General features: G+C 34.5%; 1 protein-coding gene across 1 annotated transcript; it reads right to left on the reverse strand.

Moving 5' to 3' along the window:
- Positions 1-2,167: 2,167 nt before the first annotated feature.
- Positions 2,168-12,036, reverse strand: LOC137821299 (aspartate aminotransferase, mitochondrial). Its single transcript, XM_068625820.1, has 10 exons — positions 11,709-12,036; positions 11,263-11,348; positions 9,499-9,705; positions 9,249-9,354; positions 9,024-9,128; positions 8,750-8,922; positions 7,823-7,982; positions 7,290-7,385; positions 2,539-2,633; positions 2,168-2,434 (listed from the first exon to the last, which is right to left on the reverse strand). Exons 1-10 carry the CDS (start codon positions 11,883-11,885, stop codon positions 2,362-2,364), a joined length of 1,278 nt encoding a protein of 425 aa, XP_068481921.1. The 5' UTR covers positions 11,886-12,036; the 3' UTR covers positions 2,168-2,361.
- Between the last annotated feature and the right edge of the window lie 210 nt (positions 12,037-12,246).

The raw sequence follows: 12,246 nt of genomic DNA on the forward strand, positions 1-12,246 counted from the left end.
AACGAATGAAATTCAGAACAGGGCAGAGTGAATCGAATCGGCGTAAGCTAAGATACTATTCTCAAAATGAAACCAATAAAGCAAATAACAACCATCAGTGAAGATAAGTGGACAGACCATACCTGATTTTCCAGTGAGTAGTGGTGGTGTGTGGTGGCGCAAAAGAGAAAATGAGAAGTTTTAGGAGAAAGCTCAAGCAGTGGTGAGTAGCGTGAGAGTGAAGAGTGTGAGAACAAAATGAGGGTATTTTGAAAAATGAAGAAGTTGAAACGGTAGGATTTTCCTACCGTTGATGCAGACGCCAAGTGGACCCCCAGATTTAGTACGTGGGACATCTTATCAGGAAATGCTTCGGTGACCATGCCCTACCTACCCCTGAGAAAACGTCATGTCAGTCGCCAGTACTGGAGAGCCTCTTCACCTTGTCAAGCTCGGCTCGAGCATGGGGGGCTTGTGTACTGGTCGGACGAGCTCGGGTCCTTGGCCCAAGCACTGAAGTGTAAGCTCAGTTAGATAAGTTATACCCAGCTCGGCCTAGGGCAGGGATGGGCCCAACGACATGTTATGAGGTCGGGCCAGGTGTTTGATAGTTTATACAAAGAAGATACTTAAAGTAAAAATAACATAAGGAATAGTTGAATTCGTTAAAGCATATATATTTTAAATACAAATAAAAGTTGTTGGGAATGATGTGGCATAGCACCCGAAAATAAAGGTGAACATTAACAGAATGTTTTATGGTTGAGATTATATTCTTGTTGTTGAAATTATTTTCTTGTTGAAACAATATTCTGGTTGATGAAAGTCGTTGAAGGAATGTCTATAAAAGGGGTTTAAGACCCCGAGTAAAGGTAAGTTTTTATGAAACCTATACTGATACAAAATTATAGTTTGAATACTCTCAATGACTTGATTGTCGAAGTGTGATCAACAGGTGGAGCCCCCTTTGTCCCAAAGCGTCTTGGTTCAACACCTCAGCAAGAACACTTCAGCTAGGAGCTCACTTCTGAGTCTGACCGAGGTCAGTTGGCAAGAATAGATTATATAAAAGATTATTAAAATAATAATAAAGACATTATATAGTTGTCATCTTTTGAATGTTGGAGAAGGGGTATTGTCAACCCCTAATATACAATTGATCCACATAACTTAGAGCATTAGAGTTTAAGTCAATAGAAATGTTTATATACTAACTTTTTTTTATATCATCATATAATTCGCAATATTCTACGATTAATATTTTTATTACGGGAAGATAATTTGGATAAAGCAATTAATTAAAACTACGTAGTATTAAGAAAATTGATCACTACAAGAAAATTTGGTATTATATATAACACAAATTCGTATGCAAGAGATCAAATTCATATGTAAAACATAGTTACATACAAATTATATATATAAAAAAATCCATATATAAAACGATCATAATTGTTATTTTTTTTACATAATTGTGTGATGTATATACATATGGATTAAAATTCGTATGTAATATTCAGTTTCAAGTTTTCCCAAAACCAACTTTATCAAGTTGACATATATATTCAAAATCATGAAAATAAAATATTTTTTAAACTGTAAGAGATCATAATAAATAACAATAAATGTAAAAAAGTTTAATATAAATTTATCAATGTAATATTATAAATATTACATTTAATAAAACAACATTCAAATACAATACAAAGTCTATTAATATCTATATTACTAAAATGGATACTCACCCATAATATTATTCAATTATAAAATATTATATAGGTAATAAATTTGTTGGCTTCTATAATAATTACTTCAAAAATAACATTTAGGATTAAATACAAATATAAAATTATTTCATAATATCAATGCGTTACCATGAATCTACAATTTTATTTAACAAACATAATATCTCAATTTTATGATAAATACAATTTTTATACTTACTAAAACTACAGAAAGACATGATTGTCTAACATTTAGGTATTCAATTCACGTAATATAAAATTGGAAAATAATTGAGTTTCAAACACTTAAGAATGATTAAGAAGATTGTCTCATACTAATTTCCTACAAATACAAATTGGAGAATAATCCAATAGGTTTTTCTTTTCTTTCAATATTTTTAGAATTATTGCACATCATAGGCCAAATATAAGCATATTATCTAAAGAAATCCAAACACACTAAATTGACCGCCGTCATTACTTAAGAAAATAATACCATCATAAATAAACTCTTTCATCCGATCTGCTACTTAAATTGTTCTAAATAACAAAAATGATGCAATGGTTTTAAATAGAAATGGAAATAAATTTATTTTACTTCTGAGAAGACTTCTCTCCACCTAAGACAAAAATTTGTTGACTTGGTAAATTTGATAATTTAGGAAGATTTTGTAACCTCATGGATAGCGTCAGCAACATATCCGACATTGCCCGTATTAAGACCAGCCATACTGTAATAATCACACATATATAAAATGTAAGAAAATAGTGAATCTCAAAATGTAAATAAAATGTTAGTGTAAAAAGCCTGTAAATTGGGTGTATAATTAATTACCTGATACGACCGTTACGGGTCATGTAAATATGAAACTTGTTTGTCATAACATCAACCTGTTCAGGTGTCAATCCACTGTAGCAGAACATACCAATCTACATAAATAAAAAAATAAGTGTGAGAAACCATTTTGTAGTACTTGGGATATAATGATGTTAAATTTCAATTCAAAATCCTCACTGAGCTATCTATCCCTCTGTCTTATGATACTTGGTCGCAATAAAAACGAATTAAAAAATAGAAAACCTTAGATTGCTAAAATAAGCAAAAAGAAAAAAGGACGAAGTGGCTGAAACAGTGATTCTCTCAGAAGTTGAGATTGATAAAATTTGCTCCTAGATTCTCTCCAAGAAGTCTTGGAATCTTTGCCTAGACAAAACCATGAAGCTAACAAAAACCTAAGCTTGGGTCAGGATCCATGGATAACCGCTTGATTATTGGCAGCCAAAAGCTATCTTCTCTATTGCCAGAAGAATTGGTACACCTTTGGCTTTAGATGATTGTACAATGCAAAAGACTAGGGGTTTCTTTGCAAGAGTTCTCATTGATTTAGACTTGCTGCGCAAACTTCCTAACCAAATTTTGATTGAAAAATCGGGATATGCTTTCATCACTGACATTGAATATGAAAGACTCCCCCTCTTTTGTTCTCATTGAAGGATGATTGGTCATAAATCGAGTGCTACCAATCAGCTGAATCACGTCAGCCAAAAAACAAAACCTTCCGCAGAAAACAAAGGCATGGATCAGGTGTATGTCCCTTAAGAACCTTTGGTTCATGCTCCTCCCTCGCAGGGTACATTCTTCCAATAACTCCAAATCCTCTTAAATACCTGAAATACATTAAATGAGGTTATGCAGAAAGCCCCTTCAGCAGGAAAAGATTCTGCCCTTGCAGGTATAGTTGGAATTGGCTTTGATCCTCTCCCTACGGATGAAAATGATGGGGAGGATGATATCTTTCCAGATATGCCTTCCCTTGAAAGTATTCATGAAATGAATGTCTCTAGTAGGCAAAACAATGAGCAACACAATCTTCAACGGGCCCTGCAAGGCTCCCCTTCTTAAGTTAGTATTCTCTTAATGCAACGGTTGTCCCTTCAACATCTGGTGCACAGGTTCCTTCTCAACCCTCTTTGATTCTACACAATAACTTTTCCTCTCTTGTTGAGATCAATAAGGATGACCTACGAAAAGGCTTGGAAGAAACTGAGGAAAAGGCTCTCGATGACTCTTTTTTGAAGGAAAGCAAGTTGGTCTCTAAATTTTCGCTGACCAAGTAGTTGAGGATGAGGAATCTGCGAGTGAGAATGAGGATGATGTTGTGCAGACAGCAAGAAGATCAGGTCATCCTCCCAAGGCTGGAAACAAAGGTAGTAAAAAACCACCAAGGTTGTTCAAGCAAAAAGAAAAGGATGAAGGTAACCTGCTTTTTGGAATGTTAGGGGGGCTGGCTAATCACATAGTGGATATGTTGTGTAGTTTGTTAAAGGAGCATCATCCTCCTTTATTAGTCTTTATAGCTGAGCCTATGATGGCTTGCTCAGACTCTATGAACTCTTTCTCCATAGACCTTAACCTTTATATAGTTGCTCAATCTCAGATCATTAACTAGGTGGCTATGTTGTGGTGTCTTGTTGCTCCCAATTTAGTCCACAACTTCTCTATTAATTCCCAGTTTATTTTTGTTTCCTGTCAAATGTAGGGAATTTTTTTAATTTTGCAGGATTTTATGGAGCAAATTTCTATACTACTAGCATAGATTTGTGGAGGGATCTAAGTTCTCTCAAAGGTCCTTGGTGCCTTCTTGGAGACTTCAATGTTGTTCTCTTGGTTAAAGACTATAAAGGTGGGATTTCTCCTAACCAAGTTTATTGTAATGAATTCTTGGATTGGATTAACGGTAACAATCTTTTGAACATGTCTTTCTCTGGCTCTTGTTTTACCTGAACCAATGGACGAAAAGGTTAGCACAAGATTGATAGGAAACTTGACCGAGCCTTCTGCGATGTTGATTGTCTTGACGAATGGCCTTCATGCAAGTACCAAGTTTTAGTCAAAAATCGTCCTGATCATTCTCTTATCCTTGCCAGCCTCTCTCTCTCTCTGTCTCTGTCGGGAAGCAAAAATATGTCTCTTTCAGGTTTTTTAAAATGTGGTTGCAAAATTCCTCTTGTATGGAGCTTATTAAGAAGTTTTGGGTTGAACTTGTAAATGAATGTCCTATGCTTATTCTTCAACATAAACTCCAGAGTTTGAAAGTTGAGCTCAAAGGCTGGAACAAGTTTGAAATTGGCAATATTCAGACTATGGTGGCTCACGAACAACAATGCCATTTAGATATTTAGAAGAAATTGGATTCTGCTTCCATCCAGGATAAAGAAGTTTTTATTTCTCACGAAAGACTTGCTAAAGAAGATTTAGATCAAGCTCTATACTGTCAACATCTTTTCTTGAAAGAGAAAGCTCGGATAATATGGTTCAAAGATGGAGATAGAAACATTGTCTTCTATCACACTATGACCAACGCAAAATTAACACTAGTGGTGTTCATAGGCTCAGGGTTGATGATATAATTCTTGAAGATCCTAAGCTCATAGAGGAGCACATTCTGGTTTTTTTGTAAAGATCTCTATTTTGATTCTTGTACTAATTCTCTTTCTAGAGGGAGTATGGAAGCTTTTGTAATTTATAATTAAGTACATTCCTGCTATTGTTCTGATGCTGACAATATTATGCTTACCAAATGTCCTGATGAGCCTGAGATTAAAACTGTTGTTCTTAACCTTAATGCTAACAGTTCTCCTGGTCTTAATGGTGTCTTCTATCATTCCTGTAGGGATATTATAGGTAATGATGTTTGCAACACTGTTCGTCAGTTCTTTATGCAGAATTGGATTTTACCTTGGATGAATAACAATGTGGTTTCCCTCATTTCTAAAGTTCATGGTGCCGATTCTATAAAAGATTTCAGACCTATTGTTGTGGCTAATTTCAGGTTTAAAATTATTTCTAAAATTCTAGCTGATTGGCTTGTTATTGCCTCAGGGATTATTTCTCCAAATTAGTATGATTGTATTACATCTGAAGCTATCAATCTGCTCTCCAAAAAATCTAGTGGTGGTAATGTGGCCTACAAAATTGACACTCACAAGGTCTTTGATACTCTGAATTTGACCTTTTCACTGCACAGGTCTTGAGGCATTTTGGTTTTCACCATTCTTTCACATTTTGGATTCATGTTATTCTGCAATTTGTCATGCTCTCTATCCAGGTAAATGGGAATTTGGTTTGTTACTTTCCTTGTAGTAGAGGTGTGAGGCAACAAGATATGTCTCCTTTACTTTTATGTTTGGCTGAGGAAGTTTTGTGTAGAGGCCTTTCTAGAATTATTGCAGATAAGAAGATGCTTAATAAGGCTGGTCCTGAAGGTTATTCTGTTTCCTCACATATTTTATATGCTGATGACATTTTTGTGTTTTTTTTGCAGGACTGACAACAAAACTCTCAATAATTTGAAGTTATTTCTTAATGAATCTGGTTCTTTCTGAGGTCAGTTTATTAATCCCTCTAAAAGTAACTTTTATTCTGCTGACAATTCTGCTCGCTTCATTAGGGCAGTTAAAAGTTCCCTTAGTTGCAATCAAGGCTCTCTACCTTTCAATTACTTGGGAGTTCCTATCTTTGTGGGAGTTCCTAAATCTAGGTTCCTTCAACCTTTGACTGATAAAATCAAGTTGAAACTTGTGACTTTAAGTATGATGGGCAAAATCCAGCTTGTTGATATTGTTGTCATTGGCTTTATTTCTTATAGCTTTAATGTCTATAATCTTCTTTGATCAAGCAAGTTGAAAAATGGATAAGAAACTTCATCTGGACTGGAGACATTATGAAGAAAAGTATCACTACGGTTAGTTGGGCTAAATTATGTACCACTATAAACTGAAGGAGGCCTTAATGGATACAGATTAATAATGACAGTGCTTTTAGGGGTTCTCCTGGTTTTGCATCATGTGTTGGGATCTTTAAAGGCAGTATGAGTGAGTTTATGAGTGAGTTTGTTGGAGGTTTCTCTTATTTTCTTGGAATTCATTCTTCTTTGCTTTCTGAGTTCATGGGAGTTATTTTTGCTCTTGAAGAAGCGACTTATAGCTTATTGTGGTTAGGGTGAGATTCCTCTTTGGTATGTTCTACCTTATAGCTTATTGTGGTTACATGGATCATTTGAGATCATATGGGTGAGTTTGTAGGAGGTTTCTCTGCTTTTTTTGGTATTCAGTCTTCTTTAGTTGTTGAGTTCATGATGGGAGTTATTTTTGCTCTTGAAGAAGCTCAAAAGGCGAGTTATAGCTTCTTGTGGTTAGAGTGTGATTGCTCCTTGGTATATTCTACCTTCTATGCTAGGACTCAAGTGCCTTGGATTATTAGGAATAGATGGAATAAATATCTTAATTTATGCTTTCTTCATAGGCAGAATTTTGTTAGGTATAGAAGTCTGCTTCCTAGTATTCTCTTGGATTTTTTTCATAATACGTATAAGCTTCTTATGTTTCGCTTAGCTTAAGTGTTTGTTTTCTTTCATATGGGTATTGGTCTAGTTACCCATATTTGATGGCAGATTATAGTTGAAATCTGGGGTATTAACTTAGCTAAGATGTCCCATTCCATTGTGATGCCTAGCATGAAGATTTTTATAAAAAGAAAAAAAAAAAGTGGTTGAAACAGGGGAGCATTAAACAAATACAATGAACCTGATTGGTTATGTGCTGCCAGGGCAAAGGAGAATTCCTCTTTTCCAAGTTCTCTCGTAGTGTGGTCCTCATTCCAATGATGCGATCTGCCATAACCTGTAAACATAATATCTATATAAGTCCAATTTCAATCTAATAGCACAACATCTTTATGCTCGTAAATTTGTATTGACGATTTATTAAAATGTAATGATATATTGTCCTTTCAAAATACAATTTGAAATATATTAGCATTGAATAGTGTTAACAAAACCTAGTGACGACGACAAAAAAAATCCTAACATCTTGTTAAAAAACACGACTTCATTTCTTTATTATATGTTTGTAATTGTATGATATGACACAAAAGAGCTTCTAGGATTGGATGAATGTAGCATCTAGCCGTGACAATGGGACCAAATAGGGCCAAAAAAACTTAGACAACCCAGCTTATGACGTACCCAAAATGGCAAGTTGACAAATATAAAAATATTTTCCAAATCGTCTTAAATTCATACCCAGAAGTGCGCTCTTAAGAAATAATATCTCTTTACCTTGACTTCGTTAAGCCATAACTTCTTCAACTCAGGATCTCCAAGGACAGTTGAAACTATAAGCGCTCCATGGAGAGGTGGGTTACTGTACATGGGTCTAGCAATCAGCTGTAACTGACTTTTCACAATCACAGCTTGTTTCTCATCTTCACAGAGCACACTGTAGCGAACTTAAAACTGTGAGCACATTTCTTTGCAGAACTAATTCACATTTCATAGCCAGGACATAAATTTTGTAAAGCTGCCCAAGGTCCAAGATGACATATTATAGAAAATGTCCAAGATTCATCCTTCAAAACATTTAAAATGTCCAAGTTGTCGTATTTTATTATTTGCTTTAACTTTAGTCAAGTTGAAAGACACAATTTTTCAGATAAATGGTGTTATGCTACCCACGTGTTATGGTATTCATGGATTGTTTACAATCAGAGAGTAAACACGGGTCTAAGTAACTATTCAATTAAGCCTAATAATCAGTCATTGGTTATTCTAATATAATCAACAAAATTACTACACATATTCTAAAATGCTAAAGTATAATAGAAATGATAATATTCTAATAAGTATCTCGGGAATTCCATTGCATCTCGAGATAAATTGGAGTCAATTGAAGCTACAGATAATTATAAAATTCACTTTTAGAATGTTGGATTTCCCAGGTCCTGCACTCCTCCTCACTATGCAGACCTTATGGAGCTGAGGTATCAGAGTTAATTTAACTTTTAAACTTATACTGTATAACAGAATTTCGTATAATTTTAACATGAAAAAACAATATTTTAGCTGACATGCAGGTTGTCAACATCCAATGTATTAGGAGGATCATCGAGGTCCAACATATGTAACTGTCCAACCACAAGAAAAGCCACTGAAGAACATATTCATAGCATTCTGCACCTGAGTTGTAGTTTAAAGTAGTCTACTAACCTCAGGCATCCAACTCGCTGGCCGTACAGTCCCATATTTTTTGCATATGACTGAGCAAGTCCTATTAAATGACCGTCCTCCAGAAAAATCCTAATGGCTTTTACATCTCTCTCTGGATCACCACTAGCAAAACCTTGATATGCCATGTCCAAGAAAGGGAAATGACCCTTAGCCTGAAAACAATTACAACAATGAACAAGAAAAAGAGTCAAGAACTGCAACCAGAATGACAAAACCCAATGATTTTATGCATTACTATTCCGTAAATTGTTACCTTAATCATGGAAGAGATCTCTCTCCATTGTTCTTCTGAAGGATCTACTCCAGTAGGATTGTGCGCACAAGCATGAAGCAGAAAGAAGGAACCATCTGGAGCATTCTGTATATGTAATAAATAATTAATTTAAGTAAGAAGAGTATGGAGTACTAGCAAAGCTTCACCTGTAAAAGTTTATCTATAAATCAACTCTTACAAGTGTTTGGAATGACAGAAATATACCTTCATGTCATCCATCAGTCCTGCAAAATCCAGTCCTTTAGACTCGGGATGATAGTAACGGAATGTCTTCATAGGCACTCCAGCATCTCTCCAAATGTTATGATGGCTGTTATTTTCTCATATTAGAAATAAATATCCAGGCAAGATATGAAACAAGCAGAAAATTCAAACCTAAAAATATTAAAAATGAAAGGTCATAAAGTCAACTGGTATTTTAAAGTTTAAAAGAAGACTTGTACTAAATACTTACTTAACCCAGGTAGGCACTGGTATATAGATTCGGGAATTAGGATGAAATCTCTGTTGAAATGCAGCAAAAAGTCGACATGCACCAGTTCCAGATAAAGCCTGCACAGCAGCTATTCTTTTATCCTTGATGAAATCGGAGTTTTCTCCGTATGCCAGCTTGAGCGATTCTTCAACCATTTTTATGCTTCCACCAATAGGAAGATACTCCCTGACGAAACATTTGAATCAGTGCAAAGTAATGGCACAAACTCTACTATTAGTATAAGTAAATGAAACCCGAAGCTGGAATAGAATTATATAGACAAAAAAATAAGACCCTTTCCTTTTTACTAATAAATGATAAGACTTTTGTTTTATTGCTAGGTGTTAGAAAAAATGTTGAAAATAAAAACTGGTTCTGGAGAATATTACTAATTGCTGGGTATTCCTTAGAAGTTTATCTTGGAATGGTTTGAATTTGATGGAAGGTGTGGTTCTATGAATCCTGAGGATTCAAGTTAAATTTATTTGTTGCATCCTCAAAATTAGTTTAGAAACTAAGGGAATAAAGTCAATTGAGCAAATCACAATGTCACCCCTAAGATTTTTTGGATTGCACATAATACATTTACTTTCCTTAACATTTGCAATAATTACCCTTGTAGCGATAAGAAATGTAATATTTTTCAAAAATTAAAGGAGTTAGTGGAATGTACAAGAGATGTCAATGTATGCAAGATGTTAAAACAATTAAGAAGCTTTCCTTAGATTTCTAAATATTGAGGAGTATCAGACAAAATTCAAGAAAAATTAAAGGAAGGACGAGTGTAATTTACTCAAGTCAATTCAACTAAATATAATATTTTATGGCACTTTACTTTTTGCCTTCCCTTTAACAAACTGAAAATTTTACCACCTTCAACTGACACCTCAACGATATCTTCAAGAACAATGCCACTTTCTTAGTTTCAGAAAAAATTTGACAGCTTCCTCCTTTAAGGAATATTTTGACAACAGTAAAGTATTCATTCGAATAGAAAGATATAGCTAGGATGAGGTTTCTAAAGATTTCAGCTTTCACACCAGAAAAGCAACAGGTAATAAAGTAGTATTCCCTACACTATAATCCCAAACACCTAAACAAACTAAATAAGCAGTGCAAGGAATCGTAATTCCCCATAAGAAAAGGTAAGAAGAGAGTTGTCAAAGGATGCGTCAAGAAATAGTAGCATCATATTCCCAAAACTGCGTTGGGCCGTCCATACACAACCAAAAGGCAAAAACTGCTAGCGGGTAAACTTTCGTGACATCCGCAAATTAGCACATGGAAGCAATTAAAATTTGCATTCATATAAAGTGGGTAAACACTCCTTAAGAAATGAATAAAAATAAGATTTTTTATTACAAATTAGAGTAAAAACACTAAAAATCTAACATGGGGGTATATTAATAACACATTCTCTTGAAAGTAAAAAATAAAATAAGTACCTCACGCCTACTATTTTGAATGATAAAAGAGTTTAACTTTCATAATAAAAACTCATTGTACAGCTGAATTGAATTCTAAACTAATTATTACAAAATTAATAATTTCATCATCATAACAATATATAAGTTTGATAATAGTATAGAATTCATTCTAATTAAATACATTATCTTTAGTGCAAGCGTAAAGAATATTACTTCCTATTTAATGTTTTTGTTATTAGAATCCGTACTAATTTGTCAAAAAGTAACTCACGTACACACACAATAATTAATTAATATATATATATATTTCACTCACATGAATTGGCCTCCTGCAATTCTCCTCTCTGCTTCTCTAACGCATTCCAGAACCACAGGCTTTCCATTGTCATCGCGATACGCACCCTTTTGTAAATAAAAAATAAAATCAATGACACTCAATATAAATCGATCAATATCAGAAACACTTTAACCAAACATGCACTAAATACATTTAAAAAAATATCATTGAAAACTACTTTCCACTGCCTACAAATTGCGTGAATCAAAGCTTCGAACACAATAAACAAACAAACAACAAAATAAAAAGGAGGGAACAATAAACTTTTTTCTACTTGCTGTGACGAATATAACAGTTTTATGCTGTTTAGGTGACCGGATCCGATTCGATCACGTCAATTTCATCTTTAGCAAACTTAATTCGCTTCAATTTCTTAGAAACAAAAAATGTGAGAAAATTAATCGCAAACGGATACAGAAACTGACCACTCCAACGTTGACTTTGTTTGGACTCTGATCGGCGAGGAAAGCTTCAGTGACTCCGAGGATCGGATCCTTGGGAGCAGGCTCGATGCTCCGAAACCAAGAAGACGACATAAACCTAGCTCCAGCGACGGTGCTGCGGCGGAGAAATTGTCCGTTGAGCGAGTTGCGAATCGCCATGACTCAGTGATGCGGAAACAGAGAAAGAGAAGGCGAACGCAGAGGGTTGGTTGGCTGTGAAAACGGTAAGCGCTGTGTCTTCAGTAAATATATATTGAATGCTAGTGGGTCCCACCACTTGTAGATCTTAACTCTTTGAATTCTTTTTTATGCCTTTTTATAATTTAGTTCTTCTACTATTTTATAATTATAACATGCATGCTTGAAGCCAATCGTTTTCACTTTCATTTCTTCTTATGATAAACAATCATTTAGCTTTTCAAGTGTAATTCACTCATAATTTCATTTAAAAATAATTTTTTATTTAGTTTATGAACGTCTCAATTATCGTCTTATATACTACTTTATCACAAAATTATAA

This window comes from Phaseolus vulgaris, chromosome 11 (assembly GCF_000499845.2).
Source record: "Phaseolus vulgaris cultivar G19833 chromosome 11, P. vulgaris v2.0, whole genome shotgun sequence".
Lineage (NCBI taxonomy): Eukaryota > Viridiplantae > Streptophyta > Magnoliopsida > Fabales > Fabaceae > Phaseolus > Phaseolus vulgaris.

Bases quoted from the DNA above. Each gene is read 5' to 3' on its own strand.
- LOC137821299 (XM_068625820.1), bottom strand. From the start codon at position 11,885: ATGGCGATTCGCAACTCGCTCAACGGACAATTTCTCCGCCGCAGCACC. The intron at 9,129-9,248 runs GTATATTTCTGT...TTACATATACAG, and splicing joins GACTGATGGATGACATGAAG to AATGCTCCAGATGGTTCCTT. The intron at 8,923-9,023 runs GTAACAATTTAC...AATTGTTTTCAG, and splicing joins AGATCTCTTCCATGATTAAG to GCTAAGGGTCATTTCCCTTT.